The 25654-nt window shown below is 41.1% G+C and overlaps 3 protein-coding genes and 1 long non-coding RNA gene across 9 annotated transcripts; 3 read left to right on the top strand and 1 right to left on the bottom strand.

Annotated features, from left to right (window-relative positions):
- Positions 1-433: 433 nt before the first annotated feature.
- On the bottom strand, positions 434-14703 carry LOC129171310 (golgin subfamily A member 4-like). 6 transcript variants are annotated; one of them, XM_054759846.1, is made up of 19 exons: positions 14546-14703; positions 13631-13679; positions 12189-12477; positions 12039-12123; positions 11831-11966; positions 11558-11652; positions 11213-11469; positions 10750-10859; positions 10592-10678; positions 7729-10509; positions 5672-5765; positions 5487-5592; positions 5271-5406; positions 5035-5127; positions 4571-4660; positions 4281-4419; positions 3270-3361; positions 3060-3117; positions 434-2866 (listed from the first exon to the last, which is right to left on the bottom strand). In XM_054759846.1, the coding sequence occupies exons 1-19, from the start codon at positions 14563-14565 to the stop codon at positions 2862-2864; spliced, it is 4722 nt and encodes a 1573-aa protein (XP_054615821.1). In that variant the 5' UTR covers positions 14566-14703; the 3' UTR covers positions 434-2861. The 6 variants fall into 6 exon arrangements, with proteins under 6 accessions (XP_054615821.1, XP_054615818.1, XP_054615820.1 ...); XM_054759843.1 differs by having other exon boundaries at positions 434-3117; XM_054759845.1 differs by having other exon boundaries at positions 434-3117; positions 10601-10678.
- On the top strand, positions 1531-5247 carry LOC129171321 (uncharacterized). Its single transcript, XR_008566769.1, has 3 exons — positions 1531-3163; positions 3284-3387; positions 4551-5247. It is a non-coding gene; the product is annotated as an uncharacterized LOC129171321 (long non-coding RNA).
- A 3095-nt stretch (positions 14704-17798) lies between the features above and the next one.
- On the top strand, positions 17799-21805 carry natd1 (protein NATD1). The gene is made up of 3 exons (XM_054759529.1): positions 17799-17966; positions 20244-20362; positions 20471-21805. The coding sequence occupies exons 1-3, from the start codon at positions 17867-17869 to the stop codon at positions 20585-20587; spliced, it is 336 nt and encodes a 111-aa protein (XP_054615504.1). The 5' UTR covers positions 17799-17866; the 3' UTR covers positions 20588-21805.
- A 640-nt stretch (positions 21806-22445) lies between these two features.
- On the top strand, positions 22446-24597 carry tmem11 (transmembrane protein 11). The gene is made up of 2 exons (XM_054759628.1): positions 22446-22532; positions 23628-24597. Exons 1-2 carry the CDS (start codon positions 22486-22488, stop codon positions 24142-24144), a joined length of 564 nt encoding a protein of 187 aa, XP_054615603.1. The 5' UTR covers positions 22446-22485; the 3' UTR covers positions 24145-24597.
- Positions 24598-25654: the final 1057 nt, after the last annotated feature.

Raw genomic sequence — 25654 nt, 5'->3', positions numbered from 1 at the left:
TTTTTTTAAAAACTGTGCTCCTGATGGCTTCGACACTTAATTCGTTCAATCCCAGCCATTTTTCAAAAGACAACCCCTTCAGTATTTTAGACATACCACGCACACAGAATATTGTGTTCTTTGGTTGTATAAACATGGAACCTACCAAAAGAAAGATTAGACTACCGTCTTTCATCAGGAAAAAAATGTTAGTTGCTACCTCTTTCCGTTTTTTAGTAATTAGCAGTAGAACATAGGTAAGTTTCAGGAAAATATCAGTTTCCGACTACAAAAGGGAGAAAACCAGCTTTATGTGAAAAGGTACATTTCAAGCATGACTTCATTTTGCTTTTGTGACAGCTCAAATATCTGAACAACTATACCAAAATAATCAACACAAAAGGGGGTTGTTTTACATCAAAATAACAATTTATTTACAAATATAACACCATGAACTATTTACAATTTTCACATTTGGAACTGAACTACGTGTACATGTGCATGCCTTCAAATTACCCTACAATGCGTAACTTTCTGCACGCTACAATCCTCCACGCTCTCTCAAGTCCTCCTTGCTGTCATGTGATTTTTTTCCCGTTCACATGGTCCCTGCTGAGCTCTTATCAAATGCACTTCTGCCATTTTGTGGCTGTTTTTATGGCTTCAAATTGCTCTGAAGTGAAACGCATTAGTGGACCTCTTTTGCCTGTTGCGCAAAAAAAACGTAAAAGACATAAAAATATGTTGTTGGGATCGGGCGTTCGGGTTCATACAAACGTATAACTACGTCTTCGGTATTGAATGAGTTCATCATCGTACCCAATGTCGACACCTCAACTAAGTCAAGACTTTTTGGTATTTAACATTTTTGTAGTGAAATAACATGTTTGAAACTCTTGGCTTGCGATATATTCAATATGATACAATATTAAGAACGACATTTGCTTTATTTTGAAGCAATTTCTGATGTCATTCACTTATTTACCTGTTTAATTAGCTTGAGGCTGAGGCCCGGCAATGATCTCACCCCCGTCACTACTCAAATTGCCGTATTCTTACTGTAGAGGGTGTCCACCCAAACCACATATCCTCCCGCTCACTGTAGAGGGCGTCCATCCGACAAACATCCTCCCCCTCACTGTTCGGTTTGGTTTTATCCACTTCGTGTGAGAACTACGGGGTTGCCGGTGTCTTGCGTGTCGGAGGGTTCCATCCGACAGACATATCATGCGTGACCTGATGAACAAATAAGCGTTGCATTGCTAGAACCGCCACTGGTTCTCGGTATGATCCGATGACATGATTTTACAGTATCAGTCGAAACTATGCATTGTTGTACCAGATTTTGTAATATTGAATCCAAAGAATCCGCGACTGCGCCAGCTAAAGTGCCGGTTGAGACTTGTCTTATGATAAGTAAGCAAGTTAATGTTCAACTTACTATAATGTTCAGTGCAGTCATGTCACAAAAATTGTGTTAAAGGTCACCTTTGTCTACAATGGCAGCTGTTGAACAATGTGGACTACAAATCCCTTGATCCTCCACTTCATCATGAGCTAAAACTATTATTGGTAGAGCAGCAGGCATTCCATCTTATGCAATTGTGGGTTACCTGAGGCCACCTGGATCTGATCACATTGACGCATGATAGTGACCTGCTGCAGCATCATTCCTCCACTTAATTCATAAAATGTTGTTGATGCTACATCTGGTGGTAAAATAGCATAATCACAGTAGAGGTGATGCATATTTACTGTACAGTAAATAAACCAAAGTAGTTTCCTACCGCAAAACATGTTTAAATGAGGGCTGTCAGTCGATTAAAATATTTAATTGCGATGAATCGCATTTTGTCCATAGTTAAGTCGGAATTAATCACATTTAATCGCAGTTAAAAATAAGTTTTTATCTATAGTGGGTGGGGATGTAAATAAACAATTCGATACGCAACTACGATAACTAGATCACATTTTACATAAAGGGGTATCAATTTTGGAAATATGGGCCATTATTTTATTCAAAAATAATATAGTTAGAAATCCCCCAGTTTTTGAATGTTTATTGCGAGCAGCGATTTTTCCCACTGTTTGACAGTCCTTGAATGCACCCTCTACGTTTTCCCACACTGCACAGATAGATTACTGTACTGTATTCTTACCCTTTTCCCCTCACCAAATGCTGACTCTATGTGGGAATGCATAAAGGTAAGGTTCGATGACATTATCGAGTGCTAATGTGCATATTTGTGGTACACAACCTCTCTGGACAAACAAGTCCAGGCTCGTACCGGTGGATGGTGGGTCTGTATTCATTTTGTGCTTTTAATTTGATGTTGTTCCAGTCATAGTTTTACACAATAGATAATAAATAAAATAAATTTGATCGTTATAATGTACATATGTTTTACTGAAGTGTTGAAGACTAGCTAGTGCACTGCTAATGCTAGCTGCTGTTAGCGCTGCTAGCGCTGAATTGACAGAAGCGCCTACATAGCTGTCTTCGGCTTTGCCTGCCGTTAACTAGAAGCTCGTACCCAAATTTTATCTCCAAGCAAAAAATCAGCCCTGAGACGGCTCGCTTCTAAAAAATAAAACACTCGGTAGTTGGGATACTTGTATCCCAAGACACCACTGGATAAATGGCAATTTTAAAATACCGGCAGTGCTTCAGGACCTTCCCACTTCTCTCTGGCAAGCCGTCGACGACGTAGGCGGTGACAATTCCAATCACAGCGACAGTAGATGCAAATAACTGTGGTCTTGTTGCGAGAGCCATCTGCCCGGGCTTTGAAGCTAAATTTACCAATCAAAATACCCCTTTTTTTCTCCATTTCTGCTCAAGATTTGCTCCCGCTTGTTGCACCACGGTGACCGCTGCTTCCTCAAACTACGGCGTCGGCAGGACATGAGGGTCAGACAGGACATGCGTATGTTAATTGCTCGTCAAAAAAAAAATAGTGCCGTTAAAGTAAACTTCCGTTAACACGTTAATAACACGTTAACTTTGACAGGCCTACTTTAAATATATACTGGTTATAACATGTTAAATGAAGTGTCATTTCATGTAAAGTATCCTCCACCTTGGAATGAATCAAACAGCTTCATCCTTTCTTGGACAGAAAGACCCTCTTTCAAACTCTGGAAGCCAAACACACACAACATTGCCTTTTTAACAAATATTTAGGTAAATACATACATTAGATTTTGTTGTATGCTATATTGATTAGATTTCTATTTGATATAAATGAACAAACTATGAATCACTTTAGTATTGTAACATCTAATTTTACCTTTGACCTCACAGCTCTGATTCGACGTAGGAGAGAGGGTTTGTCCGTTTTCTTCAGGAGAGAAGCGTTGCTTGTGTTGGCTGCACTGACGTCTAAGAAAATGAGACCATTAAATACAGTGAGTACATGTAGAGCTCATTAGATGGACACAAGTAATGAGACACACTACTTAAGTCACCTCATTGATTGCTCCAGTGTTTCTCAACCTTCATAAAGCCGAGGCACATATTTTAAATGAGATCATTCAGTTTGATTGTTTTCAAATTATCTCATGTGACACCACCAAGCAAAATGTATGACTGGCAACTGGTGGATTTATTCTAACAGGTTTATTATGTACCTTGTGCCATCTAGTGGAAGACCATTTCATTGTTCTGCCTGTCACAATATGTAGCTGGCATAGGTGAACGATCAAAGATACATGATTTGCAGTAAATAAATGATATTTTTCTGACCAATTAAGTGAAACTGGACAATTTTATTTGATGATCGCTCAGAGCACACTGTGCTGTGGCGCAGTGGTTGGGAATCACTGGATTATTCAGTAAAGCCGGGGTGTAGCACCAAATTCTGGGCTCATGTATAAAAGCCTCCTTTTTACATGCACTTAAAAAAAAATTAGCGCATGAATTTGGTTGAAACCAGCTTTTTTTTTGCACTTTGTTTGACTGCCCTTGAACGCACAACAGTTATGTGCTATGAGATGCAAATGCGAAACCTAACTTTCTCGACATACTACTTTCTCAGACGCCGCACACACAGAAAAAAGAAAGGGAAAAACACACGTCTATCACCTCATCCTTGTTCCCAAATGTTGACTTTGTGTGTGACTGCATTAAGGTGAGCCTTGATGATGTTACGACATTAAGCGCAAGTAGAGACTTGCAGTCTTTCAAAACACAAGCCATTTGTCCCAATTATGTACTTAGACCCAAACACGAATCACGAGTGCTTAAAGCAAGTGCTGAAAAGTAAGTTGATGATTTGATTGGTTAGTGAACAATGTCTCACCAGGGTTCTGTCCAGCTGTGACTGTGTTGGAAGACCAGGCGTCAAACCTGACGTCTTCACTGAAAGTGTCGACATGGTGGTGTTCATTGTGGTTGTTTTTAGAAACGTTCTTCTTCTTGGTCTGGCTGTACATTTTATCCTGTGGTTCAAAGACATACAGGGTTTTTTTCAATACAGTACATACAACAGCATTCTTCTGTCCAAGGTTGTAAAAATGTCATTAATTAATACATTCTTATTCAAATGCTATTTATGTTCTCATCTCCATAGATTTGACAAGGCATATGCACCATTTCAGCAGTTTTCAACTCTTCCCTGACTCTCCCAACAACAGCTGCCTGTCTTAGGAACTGCATCTCGGCCTCCCTCGGCCGCAGGATCTTCCGTGAGACATCAAAAAGCAAGTAGAACAACAGGTGATGCATCAAGAATGCAATAAAACAGATGAAAAACACAAAAGAACAAATGACAGCAGATCAAATATGCAACACAACACGTACTAAGACATGAAAAACAGAGTAGAGCAAATGGTAACGATCTAAAATGGAATAATGCAGTGTTGTACAACAAATAGTAGCGCAGAGGAAGAAATAGTAACACAGCAACAGCACAGCAGAACAAATAATAACATAAAAATACAGTAGGAAAATAGCAACACCTCCAAGAAAGGCATGAAAAATAGCAACAGTCCCTTTGTAGGTAAGGAAGGTAGACGACATAATGACAAAATGTAATATTTTTATGTGATTATTACCTCCTCCTCATAGAAGTCATTGGTTTGCAACGGTGACTGTGGATTGTTCCCATTTGTGGCGGAATACACTGGAGCCTTTTCATTTGTGTCTCGCTGTAAAGACAACAAGTTACACATGGAAAATATGTTTTTTTGTGTCGATTTTTCCTCAGTTTTAACTTTTCTAAGATAAAGTTCCTATTCTTTATACAGTTACAGCAGACAAAACTGTCAGCGCCGTATTTATCAGGACAGACCTGCTTCTCTCTGTGCTTTGTGATGGATTTTCTCCTCAGTTGCAACTCTCCTCGCAGTTGAGAGTTCTCTAAACATTTTTGAGTGTGCTGAAGCGACAACAGCGCCAGCTCCTTATTCAATAACTGGATCACCTTCCTGTAATGACAAAGGTGTTTCTCATGAAATGGCATTTCCAGTATCTGGCAAAGCATCTGATGAATCAGGTAGTCACTCACTGATATTCATTGTGCATACGAGTGATGTCTTCACTCTCCAAGATGCGTTGAGTTTGTCCATTTCTCTCCAGCTCTTCTTTATGAGCTCTCCTCGCTGCAGAAATGGCTGTACAACAACACATGATGTGTATTCGCCGTATTGAATTCATTTCCGTTTTGCTAAATAGGTTCCATTGATCCTTTACCTGCTGTTTCCTCCTGCGTCGGCATCTCTTTGTCCTTCACGTGTTCTTCCACCTGTTTCTCATGCTGCTGCTGCACCTCTTTATCCCAGAAGACCTGAGATCAATGGGACAAATAAGAACAACTGAGGTGATTACCCTAAGTTATGCTGTGTGGGCAACAGTAAAAAATGTTCATTGGATCCCCGCACAGCAATGCAGATTTTTGGTTTAAAAAAAGTTCTGTCCAAATTTTATTCTTTTATTTTTATTTTTTAGAAATAGAAAACACATCTCATTCACCCTATATTGGTGATAATTTATAAATACGTGATGTGCAGCATAAAAGAACAACTGTTAGAATGCTCACTTTTTTTAATGTGGTTATGTCCATATGCGTCACTGAAAATTTCGCGCTTTGTTCAGCTGTACTTGAATGCACCATACAGTAGTTGCATAGTGAAACAACCGGTGTAACAGGCCATAGTATACCCCCTGCCATACTATACCCCCCAGTCCACATTATACCCGGGTATATTTTGGTCGGGGGTTAATTTGGCCTGCTACACTTGTGGCCTCAACACTTGCAGCTTGGTGAACATGTACTGTAACCCAGAGATGTTCACAAGTCTTTTTTGGCAAGTGCAAGTCAAGTCTCAAGTCTTTGATCACGGGTCCAAGCCAAGTCTGAAGTCTTTGTGGCTTGAGACATTGTCAAGTCTTTGGTTATGAGTCCAAGTCAAGTCTCTAAAAAATTAATCATTCGTGTCACTTCTTGTTTTAATGAGCCTTCTATCATACTGTCATCTGAGGTACTAATGCGTGGCACCACGAGCCGTGCACCTGCTGAGTAACATGGTTTCAGAGTTGCCCCAATGCTAATAGGCCAAAAAAAAGGAAAAAAGAAAACATAATGATTGTCCAGGAGTCCCAAAACATGACTCTGAGTCAAATCTGAAGTCTTTTGAGTACAAGTCCAAGTCAATTCTGCAGTCTCTCTGTGTGTGACTTAAGTGCAACTCAAGTCCGAATCGCAAAGTCGAGTCCTCATCTCTGCTGTAACCCACCTGGTCCTGCAAGTCCCATGTTAGACCCTGGGCTTGAGCCAAGGTCCTGTGAATGAGAGTCGAGAGCGCTAGCCATCAAGCTAAAAGCCCAGACTGTCAACTCAACGTCCAACGCGACTCTTAAGGTGTCAGTGAGTGAGGTTTACCAGCGTACAGCCGCTGCACACACCAATGCATATATGATTGGAAGTCACTACTGAAATTACAACAGGCAAGCAGTGTGGATCATGTAGACGCGATTTGGAGAAACACCTTCTCTGACCGCTAGCTGGGCGACCCAGTGGCCTGCAGAGGTACGACCGCCAGCTGCTTCAGAGTGAGGTGGAGGTGGCCCCACAACAGCCGTAAGCGCGGTTTTTGCGTTAGTCCGTGACTCGATAGATTATCATTATCATTCATTAGTGGTGAGTACAGATCCATCCATCCATCCATCCATTTTCTATGCCACTTCTCCTCATTAGGATCGTGGGGGCATGCTGGAGCCTATCCCAGCTGACTTCGGGCGACAGGCGGGGTACACCCTGGACTGGTCGCCAGCCAATCGCAGAGTACCGATACATTTTATACTTCAAATGCTTTTAATAAGTGAAATAAGTGAGGCATATTTAGGACTTAAACCTGGATTGTGCATTTAGGATTTAACTTGCTATATAGCGTCTGTCGCCGGTGAACAGTGGAAATTGAAGAGGAAGCGTTCTGGAGCTGTATCTAATAGTTCCAACAGCCACCTTTATTGCAAATGTTGATCTGAAATCGGAGGGGAATATAAGCAACAAGGCAAAACCAACATTTTTATGTGTGAGTTACATTTGCTGGTAGGTGTGGTACGTAAACTCAAAATATGAAGCTTCGACACAGTCCGACAAGTTTCTACAAGATTTTGGTGTGTATTTTGGAATTTTTGTCTATTCAAATTCGAATTATAACCTGCAAATTAAGATTTAAATGAATGACCGCTATACATTTTTGCTATGTTTTTAATAGTTGTTAAGCACATGATGTGTAGTGTCTTACCCCCTGAAATTCAGTTGGGGAGGATGTGCCTTGGTGGAATAGAGGTGTCTCTTTGCTCTTAGCAACATGTTTCTCTTCTCTTCTCTTTTCATGCAAATGTTCCATCTCCGCCTCGCGTATATGCTGCTGTCCCTGTATCTTCATCTGAAACTCTGCTTCCAGTTTTTCCATCCTCTCCTGATAGTCATCCTCAATCCTCAGTTTGTTTTCTTTGCCTCCCTGTTTTCCAGTCTCTATTGATATTACCTTGCCCTTGGCATGGTTCAGTTCCTCTCTCAGTGCTTTGTTGTCCTCCTGAAGTTCACATGAGGTGTAATTGAAGGCCTCCTGCCCGCCCGTTAATGAGGAATCCCACTGTTTGCACCAAGCCTGTAGTTTGTCCTGCAGCACCATGCTCCTCTGCTGCTCCTGCTCCAAATCTAAGTGCAGCCTCTCTGACAAATAAACCAGCTTTGCTTGCTCCTGCATCCAGTTCATGTTTAGCGGAGAGTCTATATCCAAGTTATCCTCCATGCCAGGGACCTCCTGACTGAGCCGCCACAAGACTTTAGCTCTTCTTTGCAGCTTGGATATAAGTCTGTCTAACCAGGGAGTCCTTTTATCCCCCATTTTCTCATCACATTGAAGAGATTTAGCTGTTCCATCTAAACACACGTCCTCTCCATTGACCTGCTCCCCATAGGAAGCCAACTCCGGTCGGTTTATGTGTGCCAGACCTTCCCTCTCGCCACTGTGCTCCTGAGTTTCATCCTGATATTGCTGCTGGATTTTAAAGGCAGCATAAATGAGCTCTGCGTCAGTGCATGCTCTAATGATGCCACTATGGACACTGGCCTCTCCTGTCTTCTTTAAGGTTACTATTTGAGCGAGGATGAGTTTATACCTGTGTGCTAAGCTGATATCACTTTGTTCTGGCACGAAAGACTTGAGCTGATTATTTGGACTCTGAAGGGCCGCCAGCATTTTTTCTACTACGACCAATTCTCTCATCAAACACTCAGCAGCACTTGCCATGTCATCAGAAAGTGCCGTGTGAGTCAGCTGTGTGTCAACGCTGCTCTCAGCTGCAGCTGAAGCCTCACTGAGGATGTCGTCCTCTCCTTTGCAGGCATGAAAGGATGCACGTTGCTGTTTTTCTGCATCTTCCCATCCTTGCTGAAGACACGCCTCAACAGCAGCCAGTTTCCCCTCGAAGTCGGTCAGCTCGATGGTGGTGCTGCGTTCAAGTGTCTCCCTGCAGCTTTGTATGATGTGCAGTGCAGCCTGAAGGCGGCCGGACAAGAGCCTGCAGAGGTTCTCCGTCTCCTGAGCAAAACGTCGGCTCCGCTTGGCTCGGCTGTGAAGCAGCAGGTTGAGATGCTGGGCCGAGGCTCGGCTCTGAGTGAGCTGGGAGTGGAGGTGGGGGTCCTGGCACGTCATGTGATCCTGGTGTTCCTCCAGTTGATGGGTGATTTCCCGTAGCCTTTCCTCTGTTACGAAAAGCTTGGTTTCAAGTAGCTGGATCACAGTTGTAAACCTTTCCGGATCATCTCCTGAGGTGATGATGTACTGGTGTGATGGACCTAGTGAATGGGACCGGACTCGTGCGTGATGATAGTGATGATTCTGATCATTTGAGCTGCTATGTAACTGATCTCTTTCTTCTGATCTGCTGTCACTTGCTAAATGGTGTTCCACCAACTCTTCATTGTCCTTCCCAGTCTCCACACACTCATCCTCCAGACGAGATGTAGCACAAGTACAAACTTTGAACACCTCACTGAGTTTTGCTTCAGTCTCTTCCAGGCTATTACCTAAGACTTCCATTTTCAGCAGAACTTCATTAAGCTCCTGTTCCTTCCTGTCGAGGAGGTTCTCAAAGCCTTCACGCATGTCCTGAGTTTCAGCCTCCTTTTGCTGCACCTTCTGCAGAGCCACCTGCAGCTCCTCCGAGACAGCCTCGTATGAGCACTTCAGATCATGGCAGTGTAATTCTTCTGTTTTCAAGAAACTCTGCAGCCTGCCCACTTCTTCTTCTGCCTCAGACAACAGGTTCTGCAGCTCTCGACATTGCTGCTCAAGCTCCTCTTTGTCATCTTGATACCTTTGCACAGCAGCCACAGAAGAAGCTAACTCCTCCTGGAGTTGATGTTGCGTGTCCTCACTGTCCCTGCTCCACATTTGGTTCTTGTTCAGGCTCTCCACCTGCTGCTCGGCCCTGACCAATCTCTCCTGCAGTTCTTGGGAGTTTTGCTCTGCCCGTGCCAAGCTGGCTGACAAACTTCGTCGTTCCCTGTCCTGGCTGGCTTGAAGGAGCATGAGGTGCTTCTGCAGGAGAGCTTCTTTTTGAGCCTGTGCATCCTCGTTGGTTCGTAGCTGTGTTTTAGCCTCTTGGAGAGCCTTCCTCAGTTCTTCAGCCTCCTCTTGGACAGCGTGATAACTGTGCGACTGCCCCTGCAGCTGTGTCGCACGCAGCTCGGACTCCTTCCGCTTCCCTTCGCTGATGCTCAGCTGGCTCTTCAAGGAGACGACAGTACGCTCCCACTCCATCCGTTGTTCAATAAACCATTGGCGTTCCTGCTCTAGATGGGCCTGTGCAAGGGCTGTGGCGTCCCCCGTCACAAGTAGCTGTGCCTGCTGAGCTAATAGGTCAACTCTTCGACGTAGTTCAGCTTCCCTGGCCTCCTCCTGTATCCTCTTTTGGACTTCCAACTCAGCGCGGAGGTCATGGTTCATCTTCAGCAGTCGTTGCACAGTCGTAGTTTGTTCTGATGAGGACGTGGTGTTGGAGAGAAGATCCTTCTACAATACAAGATTAACATGGACAATAGTTAGGACTAAATGTTAAAGTAATTGTTTCCTCTATAAATTATGTTTACATTACTTGAATAACCTTTCCTCTTAAATGACTCTCTCGCTCTTGTTGCAGTTCATGTTTCAGTCGAGACAGTTCTGTCTGTGTTTGTTCCAGCTGTAGGTAGGTGTGAGGAAAACAACGCTGAGAATGTGCATTTATTTAGTAAATTCTCGCCTCTGTCTCACCTCTTTGACAAGTCGCCCTGTTTGTGCCTCACAAAGACGCTGCTGTTGATCCAAACTCTCCTCATTCGACCGCATTGCCTCAGCACATTCTGGTGAATGTATGGAGCCCTCTGCATAGAAAAAACATGCACACAAGTAGACAAGATGCCTGCTTGCACTCCTCCACTCGTGTTTGTACAGCAAATTATACAAAATGGATTTTAGATACATGGCAGCTACAGGTAGTCCTCGGGTTACACTACACCTGAGTTTCATTACTAGTCTGTGATGTAAGTCACACTTTGGTGTAAGTCAGATATTATAACTCTTAAAACAATAAATACAAGACGTAAATGATAAAAGTTGGATTCATGTACCAACAACTCTAGACGGGAAGTGAAATAAATAAACAAAACCATCCTTGTGCAGAGGTAACACAGATAATATGCCATATATCTTAACTGTATTCAAACAGCACCTTTACCTCCTTGCACCTGCTGTGTAGGATTGACAGGTGATAGAGAATCAGTGGGTGAGGAGGAGAGCGACAGTCTGGAAGATGGCACCGAGCTTACATCGGCAGATGTTTCCTGCATTGCTTGCTGCATTTTGAGCTCTCCTTCTCCTCGTTCTTCTTGTTTGTGTGACTTTCCGGCACCTTCACAGCTGTAGTTCTCTTGCAAGCAGCTGTCTCGGTGCGCCACTTTGGAATCCACCTCGGCGTTTTGCTCCAGCTGGGAGCTGTGAGAAGAAAGCGCAAAAAAACTCTTCTTATTAAACAGGTAACCAGGAAACTAGCAGACTCGCAAAGTGGTCAAAACCTGGTTACCTCGCAGGAACAGTTGTGGGCCTCACATTTTCCAACGCTGTTTGGACCAGGTTGCGTTGAATCCCAGCAGTCACTGCACAAAGTGCGTCTTTGTTCTGTATAAAATACATAAATTCTCCTCATTACACACGTCCTAAATTTCCTCCCAGTGTTAGGAATAGGATTCATCACCAAAGCAAATATTTGGTGTCTAATATTGCCATTGAATGTGCCTGCTGTGATCCTTTGGAACAATATTTAACCAAACAGCAGAGTGTTTCAAGAGCAGATGACCTCTTTCTCGACTTTGTCAGCGTGTTGAAGGCATGCAGTGGTGGGGAGCTCAGAGGAAGCAGTGTTTAGCGTCTCTGAAGAACTGCTCACTTGCTTCTTTTCATCATTATCGCCATGACACTGCTCTTTGTTTTTCCTTCATGTGATGAAAGCCATTAATGTATTAACAATACTTCAATTATAAGAGATGTAGGACATAAAAACTAACCTGAATGGCTCCCCAGAATCTAGGACTTTGTTTTCTGAGGACGGTCCTTTGTTTACCGAAGAATCTGAACCCACGACATCACATTCTGTTGAAGAAAAATATATTTTTTTGGACTCCATACATTGAAAATAATACCCTTGTTTAAAATACCATCTTCAGTGGATCTCTGGTCGAGTCTGTTGAGGGAGCGACTGCTCCTCATGAACGAAGCAGCATTGAGCGAGGACGTGTGGAGGGAAGAAAAGCTCTGACTGCTACAGAGCTGCGGAGCTGGCTTGGGTGGGCGAGATGCTGAACCTTGGTGGTTGCTTCTTTTCAAAGTCACACCAGTCTTGCTGCAGATGCCGTGACTCCTTCCGCCATTAGAAGTGGCTTTGTTTGCGGTGTTGCCAGCCTGTTTGCCTCTACTGGATACAGGCACTGTTAAAGATGATGCCTCCTTTGGGAGAGAGAAACTGATATATACCTTTCACTTTTAGTGACACTTTATTTTTGATGCCAGGATGAGTCTTCCAAATACAATTACACTCTGCCGAAATGGAACGGTCTCGGACAGGGGTGTCCAAAGTGCGGCCCAGGGGCCGTTTTCAGCCCACAGCTCATTTTTAATTGGCCCTCCAAAAATAAACTCCATAGTTTTATCACTGTGGTTGTCTTGCATGCCTTTCTACCTTCTTGAATTGGAGGGATATCCTCCTTCTCCCAGATCTCACTGTAACGGCGCACGGAATCCACGACCTCTCTAGCAATCAATAATTGGATTGGTTTTAGCATCTTTAATGCACAAAATGTATCAAAATGGCCCCACATGCTTCACTTGTTCTGTATACGGCCCTCAGTGGAAAAAGTTTGGACACCCCTGCGGCAGGACATGTAATCTGTTTTGCAATCTGGATCCAATCCATATTTTGACTCCGCATACAAAAAAAAACTAATTTCGTTCAAATTGTGTAGAATCTTAAAGATGTTTTATTTTTTATTTTTAACTTTTGAAGAAAGTTTTTTTTACATACAATAAATCCTTATTTTAACTTTTGTACTTTTTCAAATATCTATACATTTATATAGGTAATAATAGTTATAGATAATTAATTATGTGAATGCAAGTACTTTTCAACATGAGCGTTTAGGAATATCAGGCATGTCGAAACCAACTTCCACTCTTTAACTTGTTCAATCCAATCACCACTAGTGCAAACCTTTAAATCCCCACAAGATCTTTTAATTTGCTTAAGTGCCATCTGACTAACTCGGTGCTCATGGACTCACACAAACACAATACAATAACAGTAACTTAATCACACTAACAGGCTCTGGAAAGTCCTTAGATACAGACGCTCTACCGCCAGCCCTCACTTACTGCAGACTGCAGAGGCAAGCCGTGAATGAGTGTGTAGGTGTGTGTGGGAGAGTGTGTGTTTTCAACCGTTACCGACTACATAAATGAGTGAGTCATATACAGTATGTAATTACATGTATGACTTTCCCTACAAATAATGAAAAAATCATGCTTTTGTATCACTCCAGTAAAGGAAAGCACAGGCATCATTTTATGTGCTGCTTTTAATTTGTAATGGAAAAAAAGGACCTACCTTTCCTGATTTCCTATGTGTAGGTTTGTTGATCACGGCCTCAGGCCACCTGTTTTAAGTCAAACAAAGTGGAAAATGGAACAATTCAACAGGCCAGTTTATTCTTTCAAGTCAACATTGGTGTTTCCAAAGTCTCATTTGCTGGAGAAATTTTGTTTTCTTTTTGTTTTTGTTTTGAATAATGCACGTTTTAATTAACATGTGAAAGAAATTTGAATTTCTCAAAATGACTGACTAAGAAAATCATACTTGGCACTTGATTGCAATGTCAAATGTTCCGCATTGCACATATCGGCTACAGTAGCACTCAAAAATTGTTTTTATTTTATTTTCAAATTTTGAAAACTTGCCATAGTTTGCGATAAACCAACAGCCATTTTAATAGGTCAACACAAATGTTTAAAGTTTGTATATTTGGAAAATAAATTAAATACATTCATTAAATGAATCAATGTAGTTTACAATGGGGGTAGATAACTGTGTGTGCAGCTGTTTGGTTGCAATTACATTACAGTTGCAATGTAAGATGTCCTTCTGCATTGCATAGCACTCCAAATTATTCAGCCCTCACTGCAAATCTGTGTATTTGCAAAGTTTATCAACTTGCCATAGTTTTCAATAATGCTACAAAACAAAAAAAGATGTTTTTATATAAATATATTTATATATATTGAAAATCAATTTAATAAATACATTAATTCAATTAATACATTTAATTTACAAAAGGGGTGAACAATTATGTGTGCAACTGTATGATGAACTACTTGTATAATACTTTTTAGGTATTTTTATCCAATTTACTAAGTAGATTTCGATGAAGTTACATATTTTTGTTTGGATCACAAACCATCTGTTATTCATCTATTTACACACAGAATTTGATTAACAACAACAAAAAGAAAAGATTAACCTTACCTTGGCGCTTTGGACATCATTTTCACCACGAGGATGAACTAAAATCCAACCTTTCAAGTCATTTGTGAGAATATCTTGCTAAATTGTCTGCAAAAAGAAGTGTGCCTTGTCCTACTAAATAAGAGCAGATCACAAACAGGTTTGTGGTGAAGTGTTACACATACTTAATCCGTGACAGAGTTGACAAACTCTATTAGTTTTGAGGGATTAGTTCAAAAGATTACCAGGATTACTAGCCAGTCATTGCAGTGAACTTGACACACCTTCTTCGAAATGCTCCAAATGTTTATAACTATGTTTAAAACAGGAGATAATAATCGTTTGACATAGTCATGATCAGAGGTGAAGTTTGTCCTAATTAAGGATGTTGTGTGTGTGCGTGTGTGTGTGTGTGCGTGCGTGTGTGTGTGTGTGAGAGTGAGAGAGACACGAAGCAAAGATGTCACTGATCTGCAAGACCGTAACCTGACCTGACCTATTAAAGCATTCCTTATTTGTGTAACATCTGACTTTTTTATTCAACAAAACAGTCATGGGATGCACACTAGTATCACCAAACAATCAGTCTAGTCCCATTATGCAGGGACAATATACAGTCATGGAAAAAATGATTAGACCACCCTTGTTTCTTCAGTTTCTTGTTCAATATAATGCCTGATACAACTAAAGGTACCTTTGTTTGGACAAATATAACAATGACAGCAAAAATGGCTCATAAGAGTTACATTTTTTGGCAGTACAACGCAATAGCTGTTCATGGAAGAACTTAAGTGATTTTTGGTTATTATCAAGAAAACCATGGAAGTTGCTAGATATCAGCTCTTAAATGAAACTCTTGCGAGCTATATTTGTTATCATCATTATATTTGTCCAAACAAATGTACCTTTACTTGTACCAGGCATTAAAATGGATCAATACACTGAAGAAACAAGGGTGGTCTGATCATGTTTCCCATGACTGTACATGTACAGTAATCCCTCGACACTTCACGCTTCAAATTTTGTAAATCAAATCAGTTTTTCAAAATATACTCATTAATAAATCATGCTGTTTCATGGTTGAATACGACCTATTAATTTTTTAAATGCATATTTAAGCACATTTTCATATTTGTTGCCTAATGACTTTTTTCCCAGCATAAAAATGGCTAAATTAACTCAAATACAAATATAAGCCATTCAGAAGATGCATTCAAAGACCTGGTGATGATATGTAGTATTTTAAACTGGACACTGAGTATCAGTAATCCATCCATCCACTATGCCGCTTATCCTCACTAGGGTGGCGGGGGTATGCTGTAGCCTAGCCTAGGGCGAGAGGCGGAGTGCACCCTGGACTGGTCGCCAGCCAATCGCGGGTCACATACAAACAAAAAACATTCATACCTATGGACAATTTAGAGTTGCCAGTTAACCTAACGTGCATGTTTGTTTGAATGTGGGAGGAAACCGGAGTACCCGGAGAAAACCGATGCACACGCACGGCGAGAACATGCAAACGCCACACAGAGATGGCCAAACAGAGATTCGAACCCAGATTGGTCCGATCTCCTAAATGTGTGGCCAACATGCTAACCACTGGGCCACCTTGCGACCCGGTGTCAGTAATGTTACTGTGATTTTTGCTGAGACACACAAGCACCAGACTTGATTGCCGAAACAACAGGCTTTTATTGCAGCTTTGAATTATCCCACAACAGGCACAATAATCCCTAACATGGGCTGCTGTTGTGGCCAAGCTATAACTCAACTCTGAACCCCCAACGTCACTTCCTGTCCGCCCCCCTCTCTCAGCTCACCAAGCACACAGGATTATTTACAGCAAAACACACGAGCACAAGTCTTATTTATGTCTTAAATTGCTTAGTTTCTGTCATTATGTCTATTTTATTGGGTAATACAAGTATAAAGGTGACTGAGGGGTGTTATTTCATGTCTAGAGGGCTCTAATAATGTCAAAAAATGTCTTTAGAGGTTGAATATGCTCTCAAACTATGAAAATATATATAAATAAATATATGTATATAAATGATATATAAAGAAATATCATAAATAAGCAGGAGAGCAAGATTTACTTGCTGCATTTACAGCGTACTTTTTCATTTATCGCCGCCTAACCAAGTTAAAAACTCATCTTGCTCACAGTTGGTGTTTGGCTCATCCATGATAACGCAAACGCTTGCAAGTGATATTATATGTCCATAAAAAAAAAAAAAAAACATTGTTAATATGGAAACGTCTACACAGAAAATTTTGTATGTATTTTCGGTATGTATCTAAATAGAACTAAAACATTTTCTTCCCTGACCTAATAGCTGCTCCATTACTTGTACATCTGTGGTAACGCCTGACTTTAATCACTGGAGGGCAATGATGGGACAGTTTCAACGCTCACATAAATAAAGGTGCTGTGCTGCTGTGGTAACGGCTAACACCAAATAGCTTCAGCATTTTTATTTGGTGGTTTATGAGGTGAGATGCACTCTGCGGCTCTTTTAATAAACCCATCTCTTGTAAATCCTAATTTATCATCATAAAGTGACATTTTGCACAATTTAGTTCTTTCATCACTGCGATATCTTGAAAAAACGTGATTTGTTAAGCTGGGAAAATATGATTAAATGTGCAGATTCCACCAATCTTGTATTTCCCCTTATTTTATTTTATTATAACTCTGCTCCTGAAAGTGTGTGATTGCAACAGTTTGAGTCTGTTTTCTTTGAACTGTATTTGATTGTACGTTTCCTTTAATGTTATTCGACACATGACTGTAAATTATTGCATGCTCATTAATATGCACTGACGCATCCAAATGAACATATTTATCTAACTATGAGAACCGTGTGTGGATGAGTTTAACAAGTGATATTTACTGTATTTAAGTGGTCAACCAGTTAATAAGACAGTACATTGTACACAGGGACTGCTGGAGGCATGACATTATGTGTGACGCCATTACTGATAACGTCACGCACATTCACACACATTTACGAGGCGTTCGAATTTATCTGACGTCATCAGCCAAGGCATTTACATACTATAATTGCTGTGATGTAAAACCAACTTAACTGTACGTCATCAAAACGTCACCACGTACACGCCAGTTCTGTGGTACGTGACAATTATTATTCACGCCCGCCTCGGACAGCCCATGTGCTGATTGGTCGCTTGTCACGTGACCCTCCAGCTGATTTGTTTGCATGAAGTGTTTTGCTCCGCATCATTCCATGCAGCCATTTCTGTCGTGGTGTCGCTGCAGAGTCCAGTAAACAATTCTCGTCGTGTTCTTTCTTTTTTGCCCCCCCCCCTTTCCCCGTTGCGATGGCTCAGACGGCACAGGCCAATGTCTTCGACGCCAACAACCCTCACATCCAGGTGGAACATGATAAAAAGCGTCGACAGTTTGTCATAAGACTAAACGGTACGTTCAGCGTGTTCTTAGTGGTAGCGTGTGGCTAATGTTAGCTCACAGCTTGGTGATAAGTTCGCTTTCTTTGCTCGCTTATCGATAATGTATGACACTGGGGCTTTAAATATAGTGCATTATTATTATTATTATTATTATAATAGTAAGTCTTTATTCTGACATTATGTCAAGGAGAGAACAGAAAGTGTTTAATCGAAGCTGCTTCCTGAACTTTCAGCTTGTCCAATGTATCATTTTAACATGCCATACCATCATCAAATGCATTATCAATTAATACTCGATAAACCAATGTATTTAATTCTCAAAATGTGCCAGTATACTGGTTTGTTCCTCTTCCCAAACACCCCATATTTGGCTAAGTGACCTTTCCTCAGTAGCCATTTTGACACAAATTTGCAGTAACAATCAATTAAGGTCCTTTACAAAGATATGGGTCAAACTACCAGAGAGCTATATTGGCGGTAACTGTTTTAAATGAAGTTTGCAGTGTTTTGCAAAGCTCCCTGCACTATATTGTTTGCTTCCGCCACGAGTCAACCAAAAATATTAGAAACACCTCTGACAATAATAATAAAATGATTATTTTTGTAAAAGCAGACTGAATGACCCAAAGAAAAGTCCAGTGTGTGTACTTGAACTTGATGCCAACTGAGGTCATCAATTGTCTGCAACATTACATCATTATGAAATGACAAAATGGAAAACAACATGGAAGTTCTGTCGATACTACTCTCCTTATCGTTTTATAAATAGCATAATGTGTTTTTTAATCTTAAAGATAAACAGTGGAACTCATTTTACATATTAACTAATTTGTGCTCCCTGTTTTTATGTGATTGAACGCAGTCTGCGGAGTCAAACCAGTGTTTCCCACAGGACTACAGTGTGTGTGTGTGTGTGTGGCATCGGGTTGGAGGTGGGCTAGATAATGTCCTCATATAATGTGCATAATTGGCAGTGACTAAAAACTCAGGGTTTGTGTGAGCTTTTTGGGTTTGTGTCATTCATTTTGTGCGACATTATCAAATGTTTTTAAACCTTATTTGTGTGCCGCTTATAAGATGCACAGGCGATGAAAAACAAACATTCTAAATGTTTTTATTGCTTTTAAATGTAAATTATTTTAAAATATAATTTACATGTACACCTAATAACACTATTGATGAGCAGATGCATTCATTAATGAATTATTGCTGTTTCGTGGTTGACCAGGGCCTATTAGTAAAAAAATATCCATATAGAATCAAATTTTACGTAATCTTGGCGTGAATTAAGTATTTTCAAGCATAAAATATCTAAATGAACAAAAAAAGATGTGATATGTAGTGTAGTATCTGTGACTCGTGCGACTTTAAGGGGTGAGACCTGGAAGTGACGTGTGTGACGTCAGCTAGCTAGAGTTGACTGTGTTTAGCTGCGTGTTAGTATGGAGAGTGCGACTGACTGGCGTGAGTTGTTGCCGACAGCAGCTCCTGTGTGGATGGTCACTGCATATGTGTTCTCCACTGAAGGTACATCGGAGACATTAATCTCTCCTTAACCACAACCTGGAGCATTACAGTAGTATTCTACACTGGTCACTAGGTGTCAGTAACGTTACATTGATGAAACCATAGCCAGTATGCTGTCAATGCTAACATGTGAGTGTATGTTATGTCTTATTTATGTCTAGGATGTCTATTACGTCTACTGTATTGGGTAATACGAGTGTAAAGGTGACTGTAGGGGTGTTATATCATGTCTCGAGGGCTGTAAAAATGTTTAAAAAAATGTATTTAGAAGGTTGTAAACAAATCACGATAAACAAGGAAGGGCTGTATATGTTATTATTCTTATATGATGTGATGTATGCATAATCTACATGTGTAACAGATGCCAGATAGTGTGGCTGTGCTATCATATGTTGTGGAAAGCTCACTTCTAACTTCTTACTTCCCCTGACAGCCCAGAGCTTTTGGCTCAATGGCTAGCGCTGCTCTACATACTGTAACTCTCAAACAGTGGGGATGTGGGCATGCAGGATCGAGCCCCCGGGCAGGGTGCGGGTCTGGTCTGCATATGAGGTGTGTTAACAAACAAAAGGAGCTACAATGCCATCTGCTTTACGGAGTTGTAACGACAATCCCGTTATAATGTGCTTGTGAACGAGGGCGAACACCCCAAGTGCCAAATCCTTCAGTGGTGCGCCACTGCAAATAAAATGAATGTATGGGAAATGTAGTTTTTGGACTTCTGCAAAGGCATGCTAAAGTGTTGTTGAACTTCCCTCAGGGTCGCACGATCGTGCAGTTCTTCTGTATGAATACGTTGGGAAAAAGACAGTGGACTTGCAACACACTGAAGTTCCAGATGCTTACAGAGGGAGAGGAATTGCCAAACACCTGGCAAAGGTAAGGTTTACCAAGACAATTCCAAGGACATTTGGTGACCACCCCGTTTGCAACATAACCGTTAATCTAGCCACGGTATAAGTGATGGTATGCTTCTGTCAACCACAGGCGGCCATGGACTTTGTGGTGGAAGAAGATCTGAAAGCTCACCTGACCTGTTGGTACATTCAGAAATACGTCAAAGAGAATCCTCAACCTCAGTACTTTGAACACATTTATCAATGACCTCACATGGTGCCAAAAGACGGGGGAGAGAGACTCTCAGGAGAGAAATATGGAAAGGATTTACATCCAACAAAGGACTTTCCAGGCATTGTTAGACGGTGCCAGATGACTTTAATGCTGAGTCGACTGGTAACATCTGTCCGCAACCAGGGAGGGGATTGCCCCCTAAACAGAAGAAAGACAGAAATCAGTGGACTTGAGCCAACAAACTGGACCAAGTTCAGTCGAGTATGAGATGGAAAGCTTCAGGATGTAAATTCAACACCTGCATGTATTAAAAGAAATGGGAGCGGCATTTATTTTCATATTTCTGTCCTTAAGGCTCACAGGTAGCGGGCATGTCTGTCCATCTTTTTGTTGGAATTTGGATTTTGTTTATCATTTTCACCTATGACGTATAAATACAAATGCCAGTAGTAGTAAGCTTGCTCGTGTAAGACACAAAAGGAGCAATTCCAGCTAAAGGTGTATTTTGGCCTGATGACAATTTGTCACATCTTCAGATAGTTAATCAAGTTTTTTATTTTTTATTTTCTTGAGTTAAAATTACTTTAGTTGCAAATCTTGAGAATATTCAAGATTTGATATATGATTTGATTGAATTGATGTATTTACCTGAACTTCTTATGTTAGCCTGTAGTGACCCAGTCATTCCAGAAATACTTGCAGAGTCACTGACTTGGATTCACACTATTTAAATTTTGGACTCGAGAAAGACAATAGAGATGAAACTTAAGGACTCAAGTCTTTTCCTCCCCATTCCATTTCCTGGCACTTCAGTGTAAGAATGGACTAATCCTGTGTCTCAACTCAAACCAGCATTGAATACTGCACTGCTGTGTTCAGGGCATTTTTATTTGCATTAAGCCACATCCTTTGTTGATTCTGGACTTGAAACTGAGCAAACCTTACTGCGTTTCTATTGTTGGATTTCCGAATGATGGGTATTGTGTTATGAAAATTGGCTTCACGGGAGCCTTTCGCTGTTGACAATCTGAGATGTTGAAGGAGAAACCAACCTCAGGAAACTCCGCACACACTACTAGTGAGTAGGTGGCAAACACCTATTAATAGCAAGGCAATATTTCATTTCATTCTATGTGTTTGTGTGTTTTCTTGAAAGCAAAATGATGTAACTTTTGAACATTTCTCTTTACTATATGGGTGAAAAAGTGTATTCTGTTTTTTGCTTGACACTTTATTGTCTGAATAAAGTAACCAAATACACAAATATGACTAATGTCACAGTATTATGCGTGATTTGTTGGTGTATATTACATAGGGTACAAACAATTATAAGCTGTGCAATATACAGTATAAGGAAAGATTTCTGATGTTGTATAGTGATTGCATATAGCATGCCTCGTTCTCTTATTGTATTATATAAGCGTTAGTTATTGTCAGCAGCGTATACAAATAGCACTTGACAGCTGTTCTCACATCCTAAACGTTAAGAGTTGTTAGATGTTGGCGTCAGGTTACAGCACGGCAATAGATTTGCGAAGCCAAAACATGGGTAAGTATTCATATAATCATATATATGGACATATATCCCGTCAACAAAATAATACGATGCATATTTTACACGTCTCAGTGTTGATATATATTGCTTGTTTTGGTGGTGAATTCTTAAATAGAGGTTTGTCATTTTCCCACACACAGAGGACATTTAATGCGTCATACTTGTATACTGTACTGTATCTATATGCATTTCTTCTGACCTCTCAGAACGTCAATGCAAAATACGTAACTCAGACACGCTGTGGTGCATTGTGGGTGTGGTAGTTTGCATTCACATTCAAGTTGCGTTCTACTCTGCGAGTCTTCGTGATAAACTACATTACCCAGAAAGCCGTGTACCGCCGTGCGTCAGTTGCCATCACGGTTGTATCTCCAACATGGCGTCGCTGGGAAGGAGGCGCGGTGTCCCAGTAAGCAGGGAGAGGTCAGTTACTCTTCATCTTGGCCGAAAAACGTAAATATTAAAGTGTAATCCAACTGTTTGTCGGTGTCACCTCAGACCAGTTCTGGAACATGCTTATCTTTCAAGTAAAACGCGGAATGCTCGCAATGAGATTTTAATCAAATGCTTGGCTAACATTAGCATGCTAAGTTGCTAACGTGTCTAGCTAGCTTGTGTTAGCGAGGAAGCAACCTAGGGGCTCATGTGATGTTTTGATGAATTCACATTAAAAAAATGAACAAGCGGGAAAGTTATTAAAAATATATGCTTACTGTGGCGGGAATGACAACGTACTTAATATAGTTTACACGCAAAATTTTGTGTTTTGTCTTAAATGCGGTACGTTTTCCAGTAAAAGTGACATGGATCCTAACTTAGCTGGCCGGTCACATAACTTTCTTCCATGCAAGCCAGTTAGCCTCGCGTAGGCACATTGTGTCCCGCGCGTGTTACATGTAGTTCTCTATTTACTCTTAACACAACCTTGATTGATGTTTCTATGTTGCCTCACACATTTGACAGGGAAAAGTGGGGTCCATGTGCAACACTATTATGTAGGTGTAATTTTACAATGGCTGTAGTTATGTTATATTTTACGGTACACATCTGCCTTGATGCCCCCTTAATATAGATTCAATTACTGCTGTGCCACATTCAAAGAAAATTGATTCATATTTGCATCGCTCACAGCACAAGTGTCATGAGTCCCCAAATTGACCCACTAATGCACGTATGTGATTTTTGAATTCATATTTTTACCGTATTCCAAATCACATTATTACAAAATGTCTTACAGTAACAGAACTAATGGACCCTAATGAGTGTTGATGGCAAAAAAATGTACCTTGAAAATTATACGTAATCAGGAATGTCATGTCAAGCTAAAATATTATAAAGTAATCTTTATTTTACCAGGCAGCCTCATTTATCAAGCTAGGCTCATCAGAGAGTGTTTTGTAACCAACAATGTAAAGGCTCGTGTACAAAGACTTTGCGGTTTGAAAATATTGAGTGACGTTGTGTTACCACGTGTCCTTGCTCTCACTGTTCCCTGCCCTGCCACTGCGTCTCCAACAGGGGAGTGATGGCGGCGACAGACTGCTACATTGTTCACGAGATCTACAACGGGGAGAACGCACAGGACCAGTTTGAGTACGAGCTGGAGCAAGCACTGGAGGCCCAGTATAAATACATTGTTATCGAGCCCACGCGCATAGGAGATGAGACGGCCCGGTGGATTACGGTGGGCAACTGCCTGCACAAGACGGCCGTGTTGTCAGGTGCCGCTTGCCTCCTGACGCCACTTTCACTGCCTCCAGAATACTCGCGCTACGTGGCACTGCCCGCCGGCGCCCTCAGTGTTGCCTGCGCTGCCCTCTATGGGATTTCGTGGCAGTTTGACCCCTGCTGCAAGTACCAGGTGGAATATGACAGCCAAAAACTCTCGCGGCTGCCCCTGCACACGCTGACCTCCTCCACGCCTGTGGTCTTGGTACGCAGGGATGACGTCCACAGAAAGAGACTTCATAACACGATAGCACTGGCCGCACTGGTATACTGCGCCAAGAAGATCTACGAACTCTATGCTGTATGAGCGCGCACTGAGGACGATTTAAAAACCAACCAGAAAAAAGGAAGAAAAGCAAACAAACAAGAAAGCCTATCCACACCCTGGTGTATGAAAAGTGGAAGGTCACAATCAGGCTCCACACTTATGGTGGGTGCTCCCATTTTGAACTTTGATCAGAGGGATATAGTTAAAACGAGAAGGAATTGTTTTTTTTGTTTTTTCCCCCCCCCCATAATGATGTTTCCTTTAAGTCTCAGTGACAACCACAGCACACATTATCTCTGTAGTACCCCTGCGCCTCCTTCCCCACAGACTCCACCTGCATTCTTGACACATGAGAAGTTAGTGTACAGGGTCCAGCACTGGTTCAGATGGACAGATGTGATTTGAGCTTTACCTCTTCCCTCGTAGTTTTACTGTAATCCCTGACTTGCTGATCAGTATTCACCTTTTCATTAAACATTAGGATATTTGAAACTCGCTTTTCTGTATATTTTACTTTCCCCCCGCCCCCAGCAAACACATCATGTCTAGCATCTTATTTCAGCTTTTGTTCTCCTTGTGTAGGGTTTACTCTCCACGAGATTGCAGTTAAGACCTTGTGTGACCGTGATTGTGTGGCTGAATCAAGTCTCACATGAACAAGCAAAATATTGTGTCCTGCATGATGCACTAACATATAAAACCCTTACAGATACGTAAACACTGGTGTGTAATCTCGCATATAATGATTCTGACTAACCTGTGCATTACCACGGTGCACTTTCAACTTTATGGAAGAAACAAACCAAAAAAAGGCTACAAAGGAAGGGCACAATATTGCATACTAGTTTTCCACCACTTTCTTTGGCAACAGTGAGAAATGAACGGATTTGAAACTTTGAAACTTTCCACTGTTTCTATTCCTTTCAAGTGTTAAATGTCATTTAGACAATGTCACAGACAAAGAGCTACTCCACTCTGCATTGGTTTCCCGTGAAAGGAATGCATGAACAGCTCCTTTCTGATATTAATAGCTAAATAAATAGCCTTTAATCTAGAGCCTGATTTTTTTTTTCAAAATCTGAGTGATCGGTGTCCTCAAATATTTCATTAGTACAACAAATTAGAGCCTCATGTGACAGTTAACTTGTTAGGACATTAAAACCTCAGACCCCGCGTACACAACAAATTGCATTCAACTCAGTTGTTTTGACACAAGTTTTGCACATTTTGATAATTTTATATGCTAAACAAATTATTCATAATTATTAGAAATATGAATACATTTATATTATGCCATTAATATGTTGATACCCACCTAATTATACTGTACTGGTAGGACGGCTGATTTATCAAAAACGAGACATGAAATTACCAAAAGAAACCAAAGAAAAACGTATAGGATAAGATGTGGAGCTCCATTAGTCTGATTAAAAAAAGTATTTGTTGGCACGCTGAATGTCAGCATTCAGTTTCGTCTATCTTCATTGAATCAGGGCTCTAGATTTTCTTTGGTGCCCAATTAATAACAAATGAATCCCAAAACCTACAG

Source organism: Dunckerocampus dactyliophorus, chromosome 18 (genome assembly GCF_027744805.1).
Source record: "Dunckerocampus dactyliophorus isolate RoL2022-P2 chromosome 18, RoL_Ddac_1.1, whole genome shotgun sequence".
In the NCBI taxonomy this organism is placed as follows: Eukaryota; Metazoa; Chordata; class Actinopteri; order Syngnathiformes; family Syngnathidae; genus Dunckerocampus; species Dunckerocampus dactyliophorus.
The sequence above is the reverse complement of the archived record's forward strand: the minus strand, read 5'-3'. Positions and strand labels throughout refer to the sequence as shown.

Coding starts and splice junctions, on each gene's coding strand:
- natd1 (XM_054759529.1), top strand. CDS start 17,867: ATGGCTCAGACGGCACAGGCCAATGTCTTCGACGCCAACAACCCTCAC. Junction 17,967..20,243: donor GTTTGTCATAAGACTAAACG/GTACGTTCAGCG, acceptor AACTTCCCTCAG/GGTCGCACGATCGTGCAGTT. Junction 20,363..20,470: donor TTGCCAAACACCTGGCAAAG/GTAAGGTTTACC, acceptor TGTCAACCACAG/GCGGCCATGGACTTTGTGGT.
- LOC129171310 (XM_054759843.1), bottom strand. CDS start 14,565: ATGATGTCCAAAGCGCCAAG. Junction 10,860..11,212: donor TACACAGCAGGTGCAAGGAG/GTAAAGGTGCTG, acceptor TTTTCTATGCAG/AGGGCTCCATACATTCACCA. Junction 10,679..10,749: donor CAGGGCGACTTGTCAAAGAG/GTGAGACAGAGG, acceptor ACCTACCTACAG/CTGGAACAAACACAGACAGA.
- tmem11 (XM_054759628.1), top strand. CDS start 22,486: ATGGCGTCGCTGGGAAGGAGGCGCGGTGTCCCAGTAAGCAGGGAGAG. Junction 22,533..23,627: donor GTCCCAGTAAGCAGGGAGAG/GTCAGTTACTCT, acceptor CGTCTCCAACAG/GGGAGTGATGGCGGCGACAG.